We start from the raw sequence: 24,741 nt of genomic DNA on the forward strand, positions 1-24,741 counted from the left end.
ATTATTGTTGTTGTTGTTGTTGTTGTAAGAGTAGTAATAGTAGTAGTAGTAGTAGTAGTAGTAGTAGTAGTAGTAGTAGTAGTAGTAGTAGTAGTAGTAGTAGTAGTAGCATTAGCAGCAGCGGCAGCAGTAGTAGTAGCAGCAGCAGCAGCAGCAGTAGTAGTAGTAGTAGTAGTAGTAGTAGTAGTAGTAGTAGTAGTAGTAGTAGTAGTAGTAGTAGTAGTAGTAGTAGTTGTTGTTGTTGTTGTTGTTATTACATTGGATTTTGGGCCTGTCTGTTCTTAGGTTGCCCATGCAAGAAGCGACATTATCTCCATAATTTGATACAGGGGGCTTTGATCTATTTTTATTCTCTCTCTCTCTCTCTCTCTCTCTCTCTCTCTCTCTCTCTCTCTCTCTCTCTCTCTCTCTCTCTCTCTCTATCTATCTATCTATCTATCTTTCTCTCTCTCTCTTACTATCTATCTATCTATCTCTATCTCTCTCTCTCTCTATCTCTCTCTCTTACTATCTATCTATCTATCTATCTCTCTCTCTCTCTTACTATCTATCTATCTATCTCTATCTCTCTCTCTCTCTCTCTCTCTCTCTCTCTCTATATATATATATATATATATATATATATATATATATATTATATATATATATATATATATATCTATCTACCTATCTCTCTTCTTTTTTTTCTTTCTTTCTTTTTTTTCAGAGAGAATTTTATAATTCATCTATCAAAACAGCTTTGATATCTCATGTCTTTAAACAAAAATTTAATTAATAAAACCAAAACAAAATAAAAACCCTGCATTTTATCTAGAGAGATCTGATTCAGTGAATGATTAAGATAATAATTATGTAGGCCTACATTAATTCTACACAGAGTCGCGATGGCAGTTTGGGAGCCAGTTGTAGATTGACTGGTATGGGGGCGCAGGTGGCTCAGCGGTACGGTCTTTGCTTCGTAGCCATAAGGTACCGAGTTCGACCACCCGTTTAGTTGTGTTGGCCTTGAGCAAGTCACATAGCCCTGGCTCACTTTGCGGCGCTGCACTGCGGCTGACGCGTGATTTATTCCAGTCTTCTCTTGGAATAGACCATAAAGAAAAATTTCCCCTTGGGAATAACCCAGGCGTCAGCCGCAGTGCAGCGCCGCAAAGTAAGGTAGGGCGAGGTGGCTTGCTCAAGGCCACACAACGAGGCTGGTAGTCGAACTCGGTACCTTTTGGGTACGAAGCAAAGACCGTACCGCTGAGCCACGCGGCCCCCTGTTTTGTCACAATTCTTAATTTATTTTTCCTTTTTCTTTTTACGAAGCAGTTGTGCGGCTGTGTGGTCTTGTGGTATGACACTCGCTTTCGGATCGGAAGGTCCTGGGTTCGAGCCTCGCTCGGCGCATAGTTGAGTCATAGGAGAAGGCTCTTTACTCACATTCTATCACCGCACTCAGGTGTAAAATGAGTACCTGTTAGCAGCGTTGTCTTTGTACCAAAAAAAATGTAGCTTCGCCTAACAGGCGTTGTCCCGTCCTAAATATTAAATGTTGCTGCTGGCCAGGGACTCTATTGTAAAGCGCTTTGAGCACATTTAATGGATATTGCGCTATATAAAAACTCAATTTATTTCTTTTATTTTTTATTTTTTTTACGAAACATTCAGCAGTTATAATAATATAGTAAATAAAGGAGTTGCCGAGACATATACCTGCTTATTTGACATGAGAATGAGACGAGATTGAAATAATACAATTATTTACTTTAAAATCCATTTCATTTGAATAGTGGGTGTTCTCTCAGCGATCAGAGGAATTCAAATCGCAATGTGTTATGTATGTATTCTATGAATGACGCTTATCATTACGAACAAGATAAAAGGGGGGAGGGGGGGGGGGGAGCAAAACATGTAAAATGAAAGGTAAATCTAAAGTGGACAAACAGATTATCCTTAATCTTGTATTACATACTCGTATGAAATGTCAATATAGATAATAAGATAGAAAGAACGAAACTGACGTCACTCGGCTCTTTTTTAGCCAGCCATTTGTATAAGTAGTTCTCATTTTATTGTATAAATCAGACTATAAACATTTAAGGTTTACTACACATTGTTTTGTGCGGTTGTGTGGTCTTGTGGTATGACACTCGCTTTCGGATTGGAAGGTCCTGGGTTCGAGCCTCGCGCTCGGCGCATAGTTGTCCTTGGAAAAGGCTCTTTACTCACATTCTCTCACCGTACTCAGGTGTAAAATGAGCCATTAACAGCGTTGTCTCTGTCGGAGAAAAAAAAATTGTAATATCGCCTAACAGGCGACATGTCTTGTCCTACATGTTAAATGTTGCTGTTGGTCAGGGGCCCGTTGTAAAGCGCTTTGAGCCCGTTCAGTGGATATTGCTCTTTATAAAAGCTCAAATTTTTGTTAATCCTGATATCCAGATATTGACGTAAAAACTAGATTTTTTAAATAAGATTTATGAAAACTAGAAGTCTAATTGAAAGGGGGGGGGGGGGGGGGGGGAATCAGTTAAAGTTACAGGTATATGTATCCTTCTTACGCTAATATAAAATAAGATCTGTGTTTTCCTAACATTACCGTACCTGCCAATCAAGGATAATAATAATAATGACATGTAGATGGTAGATAGACGACTACACATCATAGGACAAATAAAATGCCATATACACATCTAATGTAAACAGAGTAATAATATTACTCTTCTCAACAGTGACGTCACTTCCCTCGTAATGACGCATGGTAACTTAGTAACTGGCTCTAAACTATCGGAACAATGGCGGACGCCCTTATGAAGTACTTCTCCGACGAGCATAAAAGCGTATCCAGAGGAGAAAAAAACCCATTATAAATCTGATCATGTTATGAGCTGTGAGTTTATCCCGGTTTCTGTAGCGTGAGACGGTCAATAGAAATAGCTTGCTACCCTTTGCATAGGATGCTAGTCTATTATTAACAACAACAACAACAACAACAGGACAACAACAACAACAATAATAATAATAATAATAATAATAATAATAATAATAATAATAATAATAATAATAATAATAATAATAATAATAATAATAATAATACATCCTTTAGCTCCTCAAGCACATGAATTCACACACAGACTTAACACACACACACACGTACACACACACACACACACACACACACACAGACAGACAGACACACGATGCTCATCATACCCAGTCGCACGTGTACAAACAAACACGCGTTAGATTGTATTAATTTATGAGATTCACAGACTTCATTTCAGAACAGGCTGATGGTAACAACAACACAGTAACGAGATAATATTACGCCGAGGAGACTGAGGATATTCGCAAAAATCATCAATTTTCTTGTGACCTCGGTTTCCACATGGAATGGGAGCGATCTATAGATAGTATGCGCATAATTGAGTCCTTGGAAAAGGCTCTTTAATCACATTCTCTCACCGTACTCAGGTGTAAAATGAGTAACTGGCCGTTGACAGAGTTGTCTCTGTCAGAAAAAAAAATTGTAATGTCGCCTTACAGGCTTCATGATTCGTTCTACATGCTACGTGTTGGTCAGGGACCCCTTTGTAAAGCGCTTTGAGCACATTTGGTGGATAGTGCTCTATAATATAAAAGCTCAATTTAATATAAATTACCAACTAGATAGATTACATCGCATAAGATAACGCAATGTTACTTTTGTCCGTTTTACAATGAGCCATCATATTTAGATTTAGAGTAGCAAGTCCATTATCTTTATAGATAGTCTGCGCATGGCTAAGAAGCTCACAACATTGCCACCCGGAAGTATAACGGACCAACACACAAAAGTATGTGTAACCTTAAACGTTTATTGTCTGGTTGATACCTTTTAGTGAGAACTACTCATAAACGCGGATGGCAAAAAGCAATAACAAAGACCTGAGTGACGTCATCTTCATTCTATCTATAGATAGTATGCAGATGACGTCACTCAGGCCTTTGTTATTGTTTTTGCCATCCGCGTTTGTGAGTTGTTCTCACTAAACTGTATTAACCAGACTATAAAAGTTCATGGTTACACAGAGTTTGTGTGTTGGTCCGTTATACTTCCGGATGGCAATGTTGTGAACTCCTTGGCCAAGCGCATTCTATCTATACTTAAGAATGAGGTTGTCTTGACATTTCTATATTATTCGCTGTCGTTTTCAGCTATCCGGAGATGTAATCACCAGCTATCTAGATAATAAAATATCTCGCGAACGATAATGTTTTTGTAATATTATTATGTTGTAAGCTGGTAATGCTTCATACACGTTTGTGCATTGATGTTACGAGTTCATATTTAAGACGTGTAACATCCGCCAGCCGGATATGATATCAGGTACCAGCACACTAAAACTATGTGTAACCTTGAGCGTTTAGAGATAGTTCGAAGATGACGTCACTCAGGCCTTTGTTATTGTTTTTGCCATCCGCGTTTGTGAGTTGTTCTCACTAAACTGTATTAACCAGACTATAAAAGTTCATGGTTACACAGAGTTTGTGTGTTGGTCCGTTATACTTCTGGATGGCAATGTTGTGAACTCCTTGGCCAAGCGCATTCTATCTATAGATAGAATGAAGTTGATGTAAATCGAGTCTCTGTTATTATTTTTTGCCATCCACGTTTATGAGTAATTCTCACTAAACCGTATTATTTATCCAGACTATAAAACTTCATGGTTACACAAGAGTTTTGTGTGTTGGTCCGTCATACTTCCGGATGGCAATGTTGTGAGCTGACACCACATTTAGCGTCATAAATGCGGCTTTGTGTTCTTGTGGTATGACACTCGCTTTCGGATCGGAAGGTCCTGGGTTCGAGCCTCGCGCTCGGCGCATAGTTGAGTCCTTGGAAAAGGCTCTTTACTCACATTCTCTCACCGTACTCAGGTGTAACATGAGTACCTGGCCGCTAACAGCGTTGTCTTTGTCCGAAAAATTGTAATATCGCCTAACAGGCGGCATGTCCTGTCCTACATTTTAAATGTTGCTGTTGACCAGGGATCCCCTTGTAAAGTACTTTGAGCACATTAGTCGATATTGCGCTATATAAAGCTCAAGGTTTTTTTGGTTTTTTATAAATTAGCTGATTGTAACCAATCGAGATCATTTCATAGAAAAGTGCAGGTGCAAATTACAATTCAATGTTGAACAATAAGAAAAGAACCCAAACATATTAAACACCATGAAGTGCGTTAAGCAGGATGAAAACTGAAATTACGCGATATAGAGATCTAGATGTACATACTTTATTGACATAGTAAGTCAAAATGAAATATTTCAATGATTTTTTAAATGCAAAATAAAAGACGCGTTCCAAGTCATGTCTAGTTTGAAATATAATATAAATCCTATTTTTTTAAACGCCCACGTCAAAAGAAAATGAATGCAAAGGCAAACGTAAGGTGCAAACAAACGCCCCCACCTATGTAAGTGTAAGACAACAATACATGCAAAAAACGGAATATGAGAGAAGCAAAAAAAAAAAAAAAAATAAAAAGGTGGGGGGGGGGGGGAAGAGGAGGAGCGCTGATACGTAATAATTGTATTATTGATCGCATATACACACGTGTGCGGCTATGTGGTCCAGTAGTATGACACTCGCTTTCGGATCGGAAGGTCCTGGATTCGATCCTCGCTCGGCGCATAGTTGAGTCCTTGGAAAAGGCTCTTTACTCACATTCTCTCACACGTACTCAGGTGTAAATTGAGTACCTGGCCGTTACCAGCATTTCTCTGTCCGGAAAAAAATTGTAATATCGCCTAACAGGCGTCATGTCCTAGATGTTAAATGTTGCTCATGGCCAGGGACTCCTTGTAAAGCGCTTTGCGCACGTTTGGTGGACATTGCTCTATATAAAAGCTCAATTAAAAATTAACACGAATCACATACAGCTTGAGAGAGAGAGAGAGAGAGAGAGAGAGAGAGAGAGAGAGAGAAAGAGCGAGAGAGAGAGAGAGAGAGAGAGAGAGAAAGAAAGAGCGAGAGAGAGAGAGAGAGAGAGAGAAAGAAAGAGCGAGAGAGAGAGAGAGAGAGAGAGAGAGAAAGAAAGAGCGAGAGAGAGAGAGAGAGAGAGAAAGAGCGAGAGAGAGAGAGAGAGAGAGAGAGAGAGAAAGAGCGAGAGAGAGAGAGAGAGAGAGAGAGAGAGAGAGAGAGAGAATGTGTATGACTCATGAAGGTGTTGAGACAGAATTAATAGTGAATGATAACGCACTTTTGTTTTTCGAATCAGACGCCTCAAGTATCGAGGTTGGGAACACACAACCCTGTAGATTACAATAGAGATTAACAGCTAATTTCGGTATCAACTCGTTTTACTGTGTGTTTTCAATGAAATTTAACAAAGATGAAGAACAAACCTTCTTCTTAGCTGACTTTATGATAGATGAAACAGGCAGCTGAAAAAGGTACGGTGATTTTTGTATTTAAATTAAGTCGGAATACAGCAAATTTTTTGAAGTGCCACCTTCATTATTCTTTCATTTTACTACCGGTTACCAAGTTCCTAGAATGTTTTGTTTTACTTTAGTTGTTGTACTACCAGTTACCAAGTTCCTAGAATATTTTGTTTTACTTTAGTTGTTGTACTACCGGTTACCAAGTTCCTAGAATGTTTTGTTTTACTTTAGTTGTTGTACTACCGGTTACCAAGTTCCTAGAATGTTTTGTTTTACTTTAGTTGTTGTACCACCTGTTACCAAGTTCCTAGAATGTTTTGTTTTACTTTAGTTGTTGTACCACCTGTTACCAAGTTCCTAGAATGTTTTGTTTTACTTTAGTTGTTGTACTACCAGTTACCAAGTTCCTAGAATGTTTTGTTTTACTTTAGTTGTACTACCGGTTACCAAGTTCCTAGAATGTTTTGTTTTACTTTAGTTGTTGTACCACCTGTTACCAAGTTCCTAGAATGTTTTGTTTTACTTTAGTTGTACTACCGGTTACCAAGTTCCTAGAATGTTTTGTTTTACTTTAGTTGTTTTACTACCTGTTACCAAGTTCCTAGAATGTTTTGTTTTACTTTAGTTGTTGTACCACTGTTACCAAGTTCCTAGAATGTTTTGTTTTACTTTAGTTGTACTACCGGTTACCAAGTTCCTAGAATGTTTTGTTTTACTTTAGTTGTTTTACCACCGGTTACCAAGTTCCTAGAATGTTTTGTTTTACTTTAGTTGTTTTACTACCTGTTACCAAGTTCCTAGAATGTTTTGTTTTACTTTAGTTGTACTACCGGTTACCAAGTTCCTAGAATGTTTTGTTTTACTTTAGTTGTACTACCGTTACCAAGTTCCTAGAATGTTTTGTTTTACTTTAGTTGTTGTACCACCTGTTACCAAGTTCCTAGAATGTTTTGTTTTACTTTAGTTGTACTACCAGTTACCAAGTTCCTAGAATGTTTTGTTTTACTTTAGTTGTTTTACTACCTGTTACCAAGTTCCTAGAATGTTTTGTTTTACTTTAGTTGTACTACCGGTTACCAAGTTCCTAGAATGTTTTGTTTTACTTTAGTTGTACTACCGGTTACCAAGTTCCTAGAATGTTTTGTTTTACTTTAGTTGTTGTACCACCTGTTACCAAGTTCCTAGAATGTTTTGTTTTACTTTAGTTGTTGTACCACCTGTTACCAAGTTCCTAGAATGTTTTGTTTTACTTTAGTTGTACTACCGGTTACCAAGTTCCTAGAATGTTTTGTTTTACTTTAGTTGTACTACCGGTTACCAAGTTCCTAGAATGTTTTGTTTTACTTTAGTTGTTGTACCACCTGTTACCAAGTTCCTAGAATGTTTTGTTTTACTTTAGTTGTTGTACTACCAGTTACCAAGTTCCTAGAATGTTTTGTTTTACTTTAGTTGTTGTACTACCAGTTACCAAGTTCCTAGAATGTTTTGTTTTACTTTAGTTGTTTTACTACCGGTTACCAAGTTCCTAGAATGTTTTGTTTTACTTTAGTTGTTTTACTACCAGTTACCAAGTTCCTAGAATGTTTTGTTTTACTTTAGTTGTTTTACTACCAGTTACCAAGTTCCTAGAATGTTTTGTTTTACTTTAGTTGTACTACCAGTTACCAAGTTCCTAGAATGTTTTGTTTTACTTTAGTTGTTGTACCACCTGTTACCAAGTTCCTAGAATGTTTTGTTTTACTTTAGTTGTTGTACTACTAGTTACCAAGTTCCTAGAATGTTTTGTTTTACTTTAGTTGTTGTACTACCAGTTACCAAGTTCCTAGAATGTTTTGTTTTACTTTAGTTGTTTTACTACCAGTTACCAAGTTCCTAGAATGTTTTGTTTTACTTTAGTTGTTTTACTACCAAGAACCAAGTTCCTAGAATGTTTTGTTTTACTTTAGTTGTACTACCAGTTACCAAGTTCCTAGAATGTTTTGTTTTACTTTAGTTGTTGTACCACCAGTTACCAAGTTCCTAGAATGTTTTGTTTTACTTTAGTTGTTGTACTACCTGTTACCAAGTTCCTAGAATGTTTTGTTTTACTTTAGTTGTTGTACCACCAGTTACCAAGTTCCTAGAATGTTTTGTTTTACTTTAGTTGTACTACCAGTTACCAAGTTCCTAGAATGTTTTGTTTTACTTTAGTTGTTGTACCACCAGTTACCAAGTTCCTAGAATGTTTTGTTTTACTTTAGTTGTTGTACTACCAGTTACCAAGTTCCTAGAATGTTTTGTTTTACTTTAGTTGTTGTACCACCAGTTACCAAGTTCCTAGAATGTTTTGTTTTACTTTAGTTGTTGTACTACCAGTTACCAAGTTCCTAGAATGTTTTGTTTTACTTTAGTTGTACTACCAGTTACCAAGTTCCTAGAATGTTTTGTTTTACTTTATTTGTACTACCAGTTACCAAGTTCCTAGAATGTTTTGTTTTACTTTAGTTGTACTACCAGTTACCAAGTTCCTAGAATGTTTTGTTTTACTTTATTTGTACTACCAGTTACCAAGTTCCTAGAATGTTTTGTTTTACTTTAGTTGTTTTACCACCGGTTACCAAGTTCCTAGAATGTTTTGTTTTACTTTAGTTGTACTACCAGTTACCAAGTTCCTAGAATGTTTTGTTTTACTTTATTTGTACTACCAGTTACCAAGTTCCTAGAATGTTTTGTTTTACTTTAGTTGTACTACCAGTTACCAAGTTCCTAGAATGTTTTGTTTTACTTTAGTTGTTGTACCACCAGTTACCAAGTTCCTAGAATGTTTTGTTTTACTTTAGTTGTTGTACCACCTGTTACCAAGTTCCTAGAATGTTTTGTTTTAATTTAGTTGTTGTACCAAGTTACCAAGTTCCTAGAATGTTTTGTTTTACTTTAGTTGTTGTACTACCGGTTACCAAGTTCCTAGAATGTTTTGTTTTACTTTAGTTGTTGTACTACCGGTTACCAAGTTCCTAGAATATTTTGTTTTACTTTAGTTGTACTACCAGTTACCAAGTTCCTAGAATGTTTTGTTTTATTTTAGTTGTTTTTAGAATTAACTTTGTTTAGCCATCCACCATTTTTTTGTTTTGTTTTTTGTTTTGTTATCAGCAAACGTTTCTCTCTTTTCAAACACACACACACATACACACACATATATACTCACATACATACGCACACACACACACACACAAACAATCATGCCGTCGATCTGGTGTTTTAGTAATGTATAAATGCATTGTTGTTAGTTGTTGGCTGAAAAAGGGTTTTGAGCCCGAAACGTTCCGTGTTTGGTATTTTATTCTTTTGTGAAGTTGTTATATTATATTCATTTTCGTTTATAACTTGTAACTATGTACAACTTTTCATACACACAAAGGAATAACTTTAATCCTTGCTCACTCGGGGCTTTCGTTACTCCATCCACTAAGGTTATTCGTTCAGGTGATAATGCCAGTTTGTCTTAACGTAATTATGGACCTATAAAACGAAGACTAGTTGTTTAAACGTTGAATTAACCGAGCCTAACGATAGTGTTAACGTTCATCAATGAGTGCAAAGCAATCTCCTACAATGTTATAGATTTTACGGCATCATCATCATCATCATCATTATTATTATCATAATCATCACTATAATCATCATCATTACCGTCATCATTACCAACATCAGTTTTGTATTCATCATCATCACCATTTTCATTCCTGCGGCCACCATTACCACCACCACCACCACCACCACCACCACCACAAACATTATCAAACTGAAAAAAAAAAAAAACCAAAAAAAAAAACATGACGGTTCGTCTGGGATTGAAAGAGTCCTAAACCCGGAAGAAAATGTTGATTGTGTGTATTTTAAACAGCCCCTATTAGCTGACAGCATGTGAAAATGGAGGTGGAGACATTGTGTACAAACATTTCATTGCAATCTTTTGAGAATAATTATTATTCTTGTTTTTCTATATATAAGCATCACTATTTTCATTCATTCATTCATTCATTCATTCATTCATTCATTCATTCATTCATTTATCATTCATTCATTCATTCGTTTGTTCATTCATTCATTCATCATTCATTCATCATTCATTCATTCATTTATCATTCACTTATTCGTTTATCCATTCATTTATTCGTTTGTTCATTCATTCATTTATCATTCATTCATTCATTCATTCATTTCATTCGTTTCATTCATTTATTCATTCATCCATTCATTTATTCATTCATTCATTCATTCATTTATTTATCCATTCATTCGTTCATTCATTCATTCATTTATTCATTTATTTATCCATTCATTCATTCATTCATTCATTCCATTCATATGTGGCATTTTTTTAAACATTCACACATTCAAATCTTACTCCCTTTAAAAAATTCAACTACATCGAATTAGATAGAAGCTTGTTCGTTTCAGTTTCAATTCCTATCTATTCGCGTCATGTATCAAGCTATCTATCTAGATAAAATCTCTACAACTATACTGGAAACTAAACATCAACAATGTCTATCAACTATTATCGTTTTCTTCTTTTTTTTTTTTTTCTTTTTCTTCATCCAGAAATCATCGGAGAGAGATCAGAGCGTTAGGCCTACTGGATTATAATCATTATAATAATATCCATTCATTTATTCGCTGGAGTAAGTTGTTGGAAAGGAGGAGGGGGAGATTTCTCAACTACCAGGGACAGGACTCGGTAAATACGATTCAATAGTCTGATGTCACGGCGGCCATCTTGGTTCTAAACAAAGAAAATCATTACTTTTTATTTTTCATGCTGGCTAGAACTTTTCATATGCATGCCTTGTGATCAGAATGTGTAAAAGTCAAAACATGATCAAATTTATGGGTTTTTGTTTCCTCTGGATACCCTTTATGCTCGCCGGAGAAATATTTCATACGGGCGTCCGCCATTGTTCCGATAGTTTAGAGCCAGTGTTACTAAGTTACCATGCGTCATTAGGAAGGAAGTGACGTTACGACTGTTGAAGAGTACTGGCGAGTTTTAAGGACAATTCAATGTGCTAGATACCCCGTGTTATAAAATAAATAGTATTCTTCAAGTTACTTAGACGCCATTTTTATCATAATATTATTTGGATTCTTTCGCGATCGAACTCGGTACCTTTCGGGTACGAAGCAAAGACCGTATCGCTGAGCCACGCTTCCCCCTATAGATAGTATGCGCTTGGTTAAGAAGCTCGCAACATTGCCATCCGGAAGTATAACGGATAAACACACAAAACCATGTGTAACCATGACCTTTTATAGTCTGGTTAATACAGTTTAGTGAGAATTACTCATAAACGTGGATGTCAAAAAAAAAAAAAAAACAATAACAAAGACCTGAGTGACGTCATCTTCGTTCTATCTATACACACAATCTAAGTCACTTATCTCAATACTGCAATGTTATCTTTTGTCTATTCTATTCTATATATAGCATAATCTAAATGTTAACCTCCATTTTTTCAAGGCTGACTTACTGTGACTTAAGTACTTTCGTAGATGGACAGTAAGTGCGGCTATGTGGTCTTGTGGTATGACACTCGCTTTCGGATCGGAAGGTACTGGGTTCGAGCCTCGCACTCGGCGCATAGTTGAATCCTTGGAAAAGGCTCTTTACTCATATTCTCTCACCGTACTTAGGTGTAAAATGAGTACCTGGCCGTTAACAGCGTTATCTTTGTCCTAAAAATTGTAATATCGCCTGACAGGCGTTATGTCCCGTCCTACGTGTTAAATGTTGCTGTTGACCAGGGACCCCTTGTAAAGCGCTTTGAGCATATTTAGTGGATATAGCGCTATATAAAGCTCAATTTGATTTAATTTAATTTAAGTAAAAGCGTGAAGGAATAAGATTATATTTACACGCTGTTCTAAGTATTTAACTACAGATTCAACTCGATATCACGAAAACCAATATAATATAATAGTAACCAACACAATAATATCGTTAATTATTCTTTTTAATAGAGCTTTATATAGCGCAACATCCACTAAATGTGCACAAAGCGCCTTCATTGGGTCCCTGGTCAACAGCAACATTTAACATGTAGGACGGGACATGCCGCCTGTTAGGCGATATTAAAATTTTTCGGACAACGATACCGAAACGGCCAGGTACTCATTTTACACCTGAGTACGGTGAGAGAATGTGAGTAAAGAGCCTTTTCCAAGGACTCAACTATGCGCCGAGCGAGGGTCGAACCCAGGACCTTCCGAGTGTCATACCACAAGACCACGTAGCCGAAGGAATTAGATTATATTTACACGCTGTTCTAAGTATTTATTTAACTACAGATTCAACTCGATATCACGAAAACCAATATAATATAATAATAGTAACCAACATAATAATATCGTTAGGGAGTGTGTGTGTGTGTGTGTGTGTGTGTGTGTGTGTGTGTGTGTGTGTGTTAGTAGATCTAAATATGGACGAGACTGTGTAGTGTAAGCAGGATTGGCTCACGGTGAAATTCTTGACACAATTACAATTACATGTGCGTAAGGATTGAAGTATGCCTTTCCGTTTCGGTCATTAATAATTATTACAATTAAACACATGTACCTACATACAAACACAGCAACACTCGTCCGTCCGTCCACACACAAACGCAGACATTGACATTAACACATACACACACACATACACATACACACATACACAATAGAATATTCAAAATATTCAGAATGCATAACAGGAATATAAGACTTGTAAGTATTTATCATTTTGTGTTAAAATAATTACCTGGAAATGTAGTGAACAAAAGATAAATAAATAAACAAATAAATAAATAAATAAACAAATAAATAAAAACAGCTCGCTTTTACAAATAATACTTATTTTCCTAACGCTTGTTTTGGACTTGAACAACAAGGAAACACAAGACAACTTTTAAAAATTTTTTTTAACAAAGTACGTTTCAGTTGTTGATAAGACCGAGAAGTGCCAAGAGCGCCATTTAATTCTTACTGGGAACAAAAAAAATTTAAAAGGATAATAAAGTTCATTTGTTCGCTTGTTATAGGAGTTTAACACCACTTTAAGGTCATACAAGCAGCCACCGTAATCTAGCGTGTAGAAAAGTATCATTATCGTCAGACGGCGGAGAAAAAAGGGGGTGGGGCGGAAGTAAAAAGTCAAAGTGAGTTGTACTGAGTTCTATTGGATCTAAAATCCAACTGATGTGCCGTCAATGTTAACCCATTCAAGCCTAGAGATTTTTGCTCTTTTCAAAATTGGAAAAAAAATGTATTTAAAATAACCATGTGCAGAGATAGTTGTATTCAACTCCCTTTAACATGTAAAAACTAGAAACATTCGCTTTGATACTATACTACGCCTATAATTTGTCTCATAAAAATGTAATAAATTATAGGAATGGGGTAAAAGTAACCCTGGGTAAACTACGGATATAGTCGGTGTTAGGGTTGAGTGAGTTAATGATGTGTGAAGCGTTTTGATGTGATTGCCATAATTATCACTTAATTAATTGATAATACGTAATCGTATTGCTTCCACTGTGTACGTGCAGGTTCATTCCCCGCTTGGACAAGAACAATAAACAGTTGTAAATGACACAATAATAATAATAATAATAATTCTTTATCATCATCGTCACCGTTGAAGTCAACGTCACCATTATTATTACCTTCATCATCACCATTATGTCATCTCTTTACGCTATCTGTCGAAAGCAAAGTCTGCTAATGACAGAAGTGGCATCCTGCAGTTGATTTGTCAGAACTACTTCAAAGGCCAAAATAAAACATTTTAAAAAGGACTGAAACAAAAGCTACAAACGTTTTTTTTTCAAAATCAACACTTGTCATTTATAATTTCGTTGCAACCAGTGTCTGTACGGTTGTAAGAGTAAATTAAGTACCTAGTTACTCCAGAAAACAACAAGAACCATCAACATGTCGGTTTTCCTGAGCTGCTTCCGAAAGAAGAAAAAGGGGGACAAGAAGAAGAAAGGGGACAAAAAGAACAATGCGCCCACGGCCGCCCCGCCAAAGGAACCCACACCGTCACCAAAGGCCACATCCGGCAACAACAAACCCACCATAACAGTTGAAGACCATTCTCAAGACAACGACAGCGTCAACAGAAGGTAAGCTGAATTATTTTAATGCTAATTTAAAGTGATTTACGTGTATTCTATTTTACGGCCGAATAAAAGAAAAGTTATGTGGAGAGAAAAATAAAGTGAGTAGATGTGACTCATATATAAGGGAACAACACAAAACAAACAACGTTTCGGCCCTTGGCCTTCGTCAGGAGACAAAAAACACAAACACAAATATGTAAATTTGTTTTGTGTTGTTTCCTTATATGAGTCACATTTACTCACTTTATTTTTCTCTCCATTTTACTGATTCATTTAGGCACCTCTAGCTTTAAAGAATAGTTATGATAGTACTTTTCTGACAGGTTTTATGACACATTAAATACCTCAATATTGTTCAAACGCACCAGCATTGAAGTTGTTCCAATCGTTGGGCACTTCTTCTTTTAAAAAATAATTGAGCTTTATATAGCGCAATATCAACTAAATGTGCTCAAAGCGCTTTACAAGGGGTCCCTGGTCAACAGCAACATTTAACATGTAGGACGGAACATAACGCCTGTTGGGCGATATTACAATTTTTCGGACAAAGACGACGCTGTTAACGGCTAGGTACTCATTTTACACCTGAGTACGGTGAGAGAATGTGAGTAAAGAGCTGAGTAAAGAGCCTTTTCCAAGGACTCAACTATGCGCCGAGCGCGAGGCTCGAACCCAGGACCTTCCGATCCGAAAGCGAGTGTCATACCACTAGACCACATAGCCAAACTTTGTACGCTCAAAAAGCACCAAGCTTTCGATGTCATGAGTTTGTCCGCTTGGATTTGAACCCAGACTTTTCCATCCAATAGCGACCGATATAATAAACAACTCTTTCTCATCGGTTCGTTGCAATAATGTGAGTAACGTATTCTAGCAGTTTTAAACTGTTTCGTCATTTTTGGCTTCAATTACGGAAGGTGAAACACAATAATCTCCTCTTCTTCTTCTTCCCGTGGGTTTTTAGTCTGGTTGCCAAATCATGATTTTAACCATAACCCAAAAAAAGCGTCCGCCAAATTTTTTTGTGCATTTTATCAAAGTTGAACATCTCAAGATTAAATGTCTGAATAGTGCTGCCCTGAGCACATTGAGCATTTTGAGAAATTACGTCACAAAGGTCACGAAAAGGTCATTTTTAAAAATCCTCAAAAATCATTTTATATTATACAGAATGAAAGATTTAGTCAAATCAATTACAAAAATACTTCTGTTTAAAAAATTGGCCGAATAGTTGACAAGTTATTAGCAATTTAACTATCCAAAAGGTCAAGGTCACTGCCAAGATGGTCTCGTAAAATGACCCAAAATATAGCCGTGTTTGGTATCAAATTGAAGGCCTTAACAAGACCAATACAGAATTTATGTTATTTATGCTATTTGTTGGTATTTAAATTTCCTACAGCGGTGAAAGTATAATTGGGATAATCAAAATTGACATTTTGTGTGGAAAAGGTGTCAGATCACACAAAAACACGGAGAGAGTCTCCATATAGAAAGACCGTGCCTTGTTTTGAGTCTTTAGTTTTCTTCGCCTTTGATTTTTTACATTGATATTTACTGAAGGACAAAAAATAGAATGACAATTTTCGGCATATCTGACATGTATCTCTGGTAAACTAAATCACTCATCATCAATGTCTTTGTCACTTGACTCATCGCTTGACACGGAAGCAGCTTGATAAAGGCGATTTTGACAGCACTCACGATCATGGCATTTACAAAATATTGTGCATGGAAGCTGCGCGGCAACACAGCCACATTTTGATGATCCACAAGGTTGTTCAGAAGAACATCCGCATTGAATAGTCTCTAAGAACTCGGGCGGTACACTCGGTGTGTTGCTTGGCACTCTGGTTGGAACAAGTGATTTGGTTGCTGGCAACTTCATCCATCCAAAATCTGTTGGTTGTAAATCTAGGGGAGTTTTTCGAAGACGATGATACCAAATTGCTGTCTGAATGTGCGCTCTTTTGGTGTTCTCACAGAATGCTTCTGAGGTAGGGGGTATGGTTTTCAAGTCAGGGACCTTTTTAATGATTTTTCCCGTTTTCTTCAGCCAAACTTTGTACCTGGCGCCAGGCATAGTTGCTTCATCGTGAACGCCGTAGCATGCAGTTATGAAGAAGGTGGCTTCTTGATAACATCTTCAAAACTGGCACTGGTGTTTCCAAGGTTGTCCAGTCTGTGTCTCTTTTGAAGAACTTTGATGACTGTGTTTTTCCCTATACCATACGGTTTAGCCACAGTATCACCGCCAGATAGCGCATGTGCTGCAAGAAGATAAGGCGCAATTTCTTGATTTCTCGAGACCGTTTTCCCAATGTCAACAAGTCCACGGTCCCTACTTGTAGCTTCCATCATCATCGAGCAGTGGCTGGAGTCCAAGTCAAGCTTGTGGTAGAAATGAACTCACAGTACAAAGACATCCGTATCGTCACTAACCACCTTAACAACATTGGTCAATGAAGCAGCATGTATTGCTTGTTTCACCATAAGGACATCCGCTTCGTCGTGTGTCGTCTCCAAGTCTGTCCTTGTGGAGACTTTTCCATTTTTAATTTGGAGAGGAGCATTTTCGTGTCCTGTGATAACGAGACGCCTTTCACGTGGTTGAGCTACAGCCCTGGACATTAATTCCGTACAGAGTATGCTAATCAATTGCTTTTTGTTCTAAGTGCAGGCAAAAATTGAGCCTTGAGCAGGCAGAGGAGTGTGTACCGTTCGAACTTTTATACTGCGACTTTGTCGAGTAGCACTTTTGATGCTGAAATCATGATATCTGTCAAAGACAAGGTGCACGTCACTTCTGTCCATTTTCGGCAATAAGAGTGTCCAAAAACTATTGACATAGTCTTGGATGGTTCCTTTGGATGGCCAGTTTACACAATAAAGAAGTGCGCATCCATCTAAGATCACGATCTCAGGATGTTGTCCCCCACAAGCAGAGACAGTTTCTTGCAGATTTCTCTTCAGAGCAGCTTTTGTAGTAGCAGTACGCATGTCTCCATTGTCACTGAATAAAGATGTCGGCTATGGTGCCAGTTCATATTTAAAGAGAGATTCCATGTCAAAATCTCGACAAGCCATTAATCCCATAGCGCGAGAATAAATCAAACTTGTGTCGTATATTGGACCACGGTCACTTTGAATAGATTTTTTCCCGGCTGCCATTGTTGTCACTTTGGTAGAAAGTGCTTTATAGAATTTATTGGGCCATGTTTTCTCAAATTCTTTCATGTCCGTGGTACCGATGCTGATAGAATCGTCTACATTGACAGATTGAGGGCTTACTTTTCCATCAGAGATGTTCTCAAGGCAATCAGGATGCGCAGTTGCACTTAGGGGGTTGATGCATCTATCTAATTTTGTCCGAATTTTTTCCCTGTCCAGCGCATCACTAGCGATACGCGCATTCGTTTCCTCTTTTGCATTTCCAGAAAGTCCTTTTTGGAACTCTCAGTCAATTCAGACAATTATTTCAGAAGACGACTGCTGGTGTGAAGGCTAAGGGCCCATCGCTGAATGGTAGAGTGTTTGAGTGTTAAACAGACAATCGCTATGAGGGCGATTAACGTTACAGAAACCGGGATAAATTCAGGCACCAGGGGCCACATGGCTCAAAATATTATTTTTTTAAAAGGAGTATAATAGTGATGAGTTAATAGTAATAGGACAAATATTTCTTTTCTCTTTTTTTTTTCAGAGTTGGAATCAATGGAAAAAAGGTTGCCAGGAGCATATATATATATATATATATATATTGCTATTACATCAGTTCAAATTGTTAAGTGTTTCTGTTGGCTAGAGAGGGATCCCTTGTAAAGCGCTTTAGTGGACAGTGCACTATACACATACATGTACCCAGTAACATATATTGTGCTCAAACGGAGCACCATACTTTTACTACCTACCGGAAAGAAAGAAAACATGAATGAATGATTGAAAGAATGAAAGTGGGTCACTTTAACTGAAAACCTATTTTTAAAACGGCATTTACCTTTTATTTAACTGTGATGGGGGCATAAAAGGGTACCTATTATGGTTTATAGACATCAGTGTTCTGATAAAACAAAACAGACGGAGCAGTCGGCGTGTACGTTTGCTGCCGTGAACTGACACATTCAGTCTGTGCTGTGTCAAGGCCAAACCGCGAGTCACGTATGGAAAACCATTGTAACCAATTATGGATCCTATGATTACCGCATACAAAATCACATTTTATTAAAAATGCTCAATGTCTACAGACCGGCACTAATCATGATAACACTCCCCATATATATCGCATTCCGATTCCGTTAAAACATTTTTGGCGGACGTTATGAAAGGGTTATGAAGGTTTCCTCTAGACTATTTCCAGGCTTTCAGCTCTCGTCATTCCCTATAATTAAATCAAAATACACAGGGCGAGGTAATTGCTACTGTAAGCCTCTGTGTCTTCGCTTCATTTATCGGAGAGCTAATAAGCTGATTTTACTGATAGACCGACGTCATAAATCGATCATGTTTAATTAACCAGTTAACTTTCGTACGTTGGAAAGACGCTGTATTTAAACATTTGGCCAGAAAGTTCGTCCTTCAAATATCGATTGATTTATTTAAATGACCCTCGTCTTGGTTAAAAACTCTCAAATTGGAACATTCGCGACGTTCCAGGTTTGAGAGTTTTTACCAGGGTGAAGGTCGTTTAAATCGATCGATATTTGAAGGACGAAAGTTAACTGGTTTATAAAGCCGGATTGGAAACGCACAAGACTCAATTAATTAACGAAGTTAAGCAATGCTGGTGCAATATTTGATGCATGGCGCCTGAGATTTACCGGTCGGTTCGGTGTCGCGTCTCCTATGAAAATCAAGCGCACGTCCTATATATACATATATTATATATATATATATATATATATATATATATATATATATATATATTATTATTATTATTATTATTATTATTATTATTATTATTATTATTATTATTATTATTATTATTATTATTATATTATTATTATTATAATATATACTTTATTCATCAAAAAAAAAAATGGAAATTCATTTACAGACGTGTCATGCATAAAAATGTATAGACACAAAATTGAGACTATATGGCGTCAATGTAAACATATACATATGCAAATGCACAAAAATATAAAAAATATACAACCAAGAACCAATAGTGACACTTTAAATATTAATTTGATAAATTGAGATAGACCATACCTCTGGCCTCTAGTCCGAACTGGTGTGTGTATATTTTTTAAAAAATAGTATTTAATTTAAATCACAGTTGCGCGTTAAAAAATCGAACACCATGTGGCAAAAATGAATTAAGATGACGTGTTTTTGTTTTTATAGATATGAGGCATATTATATATATATATATATATATATATATATATATATATATATATATGTGTGTGTGTGTGTGTGTGTGTGTGTGTGTGTGTATACACGATAAAACACACATACACATCATAATCGTGAGTTAAATCTAGAATTCAGACACGTGCCATAGCAAACGGCATTATGTTTGGATAAGGCATTTCACACCCGTGGTGTATCGCGTATCGTATACCCCAACTTCCTGTACCTTACCGACCGACCTCTTCCCTGAGAAATACGTTAAAACAATAATAATATGTAGGCTAGATTCTGGGATCTGAATCATTCCACTGAGATGCGCCAATGTTTTTACAATGCATGATACCGTCACAAGTGCATTTGTAGATATCCCAATGTTCAGAATGCTTCTTAGATTTGGATTTGGATTTTATTTTTATAATCGTGAAGATTGAGAAACGACACCATCTGCTTCTAGAACCCCGCCCCACCCTACACCCCCCAAAAAACCCACACCATCTGTGTGTTCTATAACATCAAAGAATTTTTTAAGGGGGGGGGAGGGCGAGGGAGGGGGAGAGAGAGAGAGAGAGACGGGGGGGGAGAGTGTGTGTGTGTGTGTGTTGTGAGAGAGAGAGAGAGAGAGAGAGAGAGAGAGAGAGAGAGAAAGAGAGGGGTAAAGAAAGATAGAGAACGGGAGGAGAAGCAGAGCGGGAGAGTGTGGTCAATACAAGTATTGTTATGGAGCATTTGTATTGCTATTACACAAAAAGATTATCTATATCTATAAGTTCACAACTTTTAATATCACATTTGTTTAAAAATCTACCGCCCCATCCCTCCATTTCACACAGGCTGAATGACTCCAAGGATTTCCAAGAGACCAATGAGCCCTTGGGAGATTTTTCCGCCGTCCGAGAGACAGAAGTCCTGAAATCGGTAGGTGTCGCCCACTATGCCTAGCCTAGTGTTCTGTCATACCAAGCCGTGACAAAATGCCTTTTTACACTTTATCTGACCAAAACACGTTTACTTAATGGGTATTTCTTTTAACTTTAACCCTCTCCTTACCAACTACAGGAAAATTGTCACACTCGTTACGATACAACCAACATTTTTCTTATTCAAATTTCTTTCGTACATCATAAAATTTAAGAAAATGAACAGTGTGTTGTAGAGCATGTTTTGCTAAGGAAATTATGTATCGCAAGAACTTACTGCTATTGTGTTTGAGTGATAAAAAATATTTTTTTGTGTTAGTTGGGTGTGAAGTTTTCGGGAAAATCCTGTAAATGGCTGGAAAGGAGAGAGTTAAACTGGAATAACCCAGGTGGCAGCCGCAAAGCAGCGCCGCAAATTGAGCTAGGGCGAGGTGACTTGCTCAAGACCACACAGTGCAGCGGCGTGTGATCGAACTCGGTACCTTTCGGGTAGGAAGCAAAGACCGTACCGCCAAGCCACGCTGACCCATAATGTTATAATTTTTATTAGGCGTCTAGTATTTTTTTGTACAACCCAACGTTTCCATTGGTCTAAAAGTAAATATTATTTATGAACGTCTCATTCCATGATGAATCCAATCAACCTTGAGAGGCAGGATTATAACAGACGTTCTTCAATCTTCTTGTTATTGTTGTGTTGTTTTTGTTTAGTTGTTATTGTTACTTTGTTGTGTTGTTTTTGTTTAGTTGTTATTGTTACTTTGTTGTGTTGTTTTTGTTTAGTTGTTATTTTGTTATGTTGTTTTTGTTTAGTTTTTATTTTGATATGTTGTTTTTGTTTGTTTTGTTTTGATTTCTTGTTTTGTTTTAGTTTGATTTTTTAAATATTTTTTTTAAATTTTATTGTTTGTTGTTTTGTTTGTGTTTGTTTTTTTTTTTAATTCTCCTATTTTTCCACATAGATTATATTCTAACTTTGATTGTTTTTGTTTTTTTATTTATTTATTATTTTTTTGTTTGTTTATTTTTATTTATGGTTGGTTGGTAATGAGTTGGTCTTCATTGAAGGGGTTCAGCTGTTATTTTACCTATCTATATAGATTGGAATGTTTATCGGATTTTTCTTTCTTAGGGAGCGTTCACATATTACGTCATCAGCTAGGGGGGGAGGGGGGGTCTACCAAATGTTGACATGTGTTGACATGGGGGAGGGGGGGGGGGGGGGGTCAGACCCAAGATGATGTCATCAAAACATAGGCAAATTAAGCCTATTTCAAAGTTTGTTCCTTTCAAAACAGCTAAAGATAAATTGCTATGATGAGTATTGCCCATCTCTCAAGAAACAAAATGGGAAAGGGGTATCACTTCTCAAAAGGCGAACTTGCCCTAAATGTTCATTGTATCACTCCTCGATCACAGCAATGAAAGACCATTCACGAAAATGCGGCATACATGAAGAACAGCAAATGGGAGAAATGATGACGATGAAGATGAAATTGATGATACTATTTATAGTACATTGCCAGAGGTCCAAGGCAGAAACATTTTTGAATCAATTAATTTTATGTTTGGAAATTGAAACAGAAATTCATTCCACTAAAAGACTAATATGCTATAAAATAATTTGCCTCCTATACTATTTTAAATTACACTTTCTGAATTTTTTTAAATAGCACCTGCACCAAGTAGCCTAATTTAAATAATGTTTGTTAGATTTTATCTTTGCAAATTTAAATTTTATGTCCCCATTGTATCGTAAAACATAAATTATCAACAGTTTCTGAAATTAATAAAATGTCTGAATGTGTTTTATCAAACGTTGATAATCAATGTTTATGGTTTGAAAAACGAATAATAAATATTGTGAAATTAAAGTTATCTTTTAGTTTTTATTAAATTAGATGACGTCATCATCTGTTGGGGGGGGGGGGGGTCAGGTCAATGATGACAAGTGATGACTTGGGGGAGGGGGGGGGGTCTAAAAAGGGCAAATTTTTGATGACGTAATATGTGAACGCTCCCTTATATAGAAGGGGGGGGGGGGTTGATAGAATTGTTTTTGCTTTTTTTTTTGTTTGGGGGGGGGGGGGGGGGGGTTTGTGTGGGTTTTTTTTTTTTTTTTTGTTGTTATTTTTTTTGTTTTTTTTTGATGGGGGGGGTTGTTTGTTTTTGTTTTTTTGTTTTGTTTGGGAGGTGTTGTTTTGGGAGTTTTTTGTATTTTCTTTTGTTGTTTATATTTGGGGGGTTTTTTGTTTGTTTGTATTTTGTTGTTGTTTTGGGGTGGGGGGTTGTTTTAGTTTTTTAGCACCATTTATGTATTTAGTACGTCCATTTTATCCAAAAAAAAAACCCAAACGACTTAAGAAATTAGTCTGATCTCAACCCCCCCCCCCCCCCCCCCCCCCTTGCCTCCACCTTTTTTTTCTGACTCGTATTATAATATCGTGACATCTCTAAATTTCATAATAAACACACAGATTCTTCACCTCTACCACTGATTAAGTTATTCCTCCCGAGAGGCTCTGCTTAAAGGTTGCCATTACTGTGTTTATGGCGACGCGTTGCGAGATCAGTAACATAAACACAAGATTATATAGACCGATAAGAAATAATAAATTTACCATCACATAGGAATAAGAAAGTTTAAAGGTGTGTGTGTGTGTGGGGGGGGGGGGGGTCACACATAAATGAGATAGACAAGCTATGACTATTTCATATAGATAAGATTCCATTTATAAATCTCATCAACCAAACGACAGATGGGGGGGGGGGGGGGGGGGGGGTCACACAGAAATGAGATAGACAAGCTATGACTATTTCATATAGATAAGATTCCATTTATAATCTCATCAACCAAACGACAGATGGGGGGGGGGGGGGGGGTCACACAGAAATGAGATAGACAAGCTATGACTATTTCATATAGATAAGATTCCATTTATAAATCTCATCAACCAAACGACAGATGGGGGGGGGGGGAGGGGGATCACACAGAAATGAGATAGGTAAGCTATGACTATTTCAAATAGATAAGATTCCATTTATAATCTTATCAACCAAACGACAGATAGGGGGGGGGGGGGGGTCACACATAAATGAGATAGGTAAGCTATGACTGTTTCAAGATAAAGATCTGAATAAGTGTGTATTATGAAAGGTGCCAGACAAAGCAAGAAAGAAAAAGAAAAGAAAAAACCCATCCCAAAAAATTAGTCGACCTCGGCCGGGGATCGAACCTCAGACCCTCTGATCGGAATCTAATCAGAAGGTCTGAGGTTCGAGCTCCAGTCGAGGTAGACTGATTTTTTTTGGGATGGTTTTTTATTCTATTTTTCTGTCTTACTTTGTCTGGCACCTTTCATACACACTTGTTCAGATCTTTATTTTATACTAGTGCCTGCTCCATAATTTCTTTAATTTGATATGACTATTTCATGTGGATAAGATTCCATTTATAATCTTATCAACCTAACGACAGATGTGGGGGGGGGGGGTGTGGGAGGGGGGGGGGGAGGGGGGGGGAGATCACACAGAAATGAGATAGGTAAGCTATGACTATTTCACGTGTGGATAAGATTCCAATATATATCTTATCAACCTCACGCACACTATGTGGGTTAATGAGGTCTATATTTAAATATTTTTTTCAAAGTTTTTTATTTTTTTTTTTTTTTTTTTTTGTTTTTTTGTTTTTTTTTGTTTTTGTTTTTAATGGTTTTACGGCGCTTGCAACACATTTTCAATCTGTATTTGGTCCTAAGTGTTTGCCACGATGCCTATCCCTCCATTATAATGTCTACGAATACAATCATTTATAGCACAGAACTCAAAGTCTGTGTGGAGGGCGGCGGAATGGTTTTAAAAAGAATAAATAATATGATAAATGAGTAACAATGAAGGGCTACCATTTGCAT

General features: G+C 37.0%; 2 protein-coding genes across 17 annotated transcripts in view; one reads left to right on the forward strand and one right to left on the reverse strand.

Annotated features, from left to right (window-relative positions):
* LOC144973701 (set1/Ash2 histone methyltransferase complex subunit ASH2-like) overlaps positions 1-24,741 on the reverse strand; it is a 119,135-nt gene that overhangs the window by 68,883 nt on the left and 25,511 nt on the right. The gene's annotated exons all lie outside the window — the stretch shown is intronic.
* LOC144973699 (uncharacterized) overlaps positions 1-24,741 on the forward strand; it is a 71,197-nt gene that overhangs the window by 41,211 nt on the left and 5,245 nt on the right. For 7 of the 15 annotated variants that reach the window (XM_078916504.1, XM_078916502.1, XM_078916511.1 and 4 more), the window contains 3 exons: positions 11,002-11,137; positions 13,980-14,558; positions 20,741-20,825. In XM_078916504.1, the coding sequence (XP_078772630.1) occupies positions 14,365-14,558; positions 20,741-20,825 (279 nt within the window). In that variant the 5' untranslated portion in view covers positions 11,002-11,137; positions 13,980-14,364. Of the gene's footprint in view, positions 1-6,218; positions 6,424-11,001; positions 11,138-13,979; positions 14,559-20,740; positions 20,826-24,741 lie in introns of those variants that run through there. The other 8 variants (XM_078916508.1, XM_078916514.1, XM_078916506.1 and 5 more) reach the window with 4 other exon arrangements.

Source organism: Berghia stephanieae, chromosome 5, assembly GCF_034508935.2.
Source record: "Berghia stephanieae isolate SIO BIC M18660-M18661 chromosome 5, UCSD_Bste_1.3, whole genome shotgun sequence".
Taxonomy (NCBI): Eukaryota; Metazoa; Mollusca; class Gastropoda; order Nudibranchia; family Aeolidiidae; genus Berghia; species Berghia stephanieae.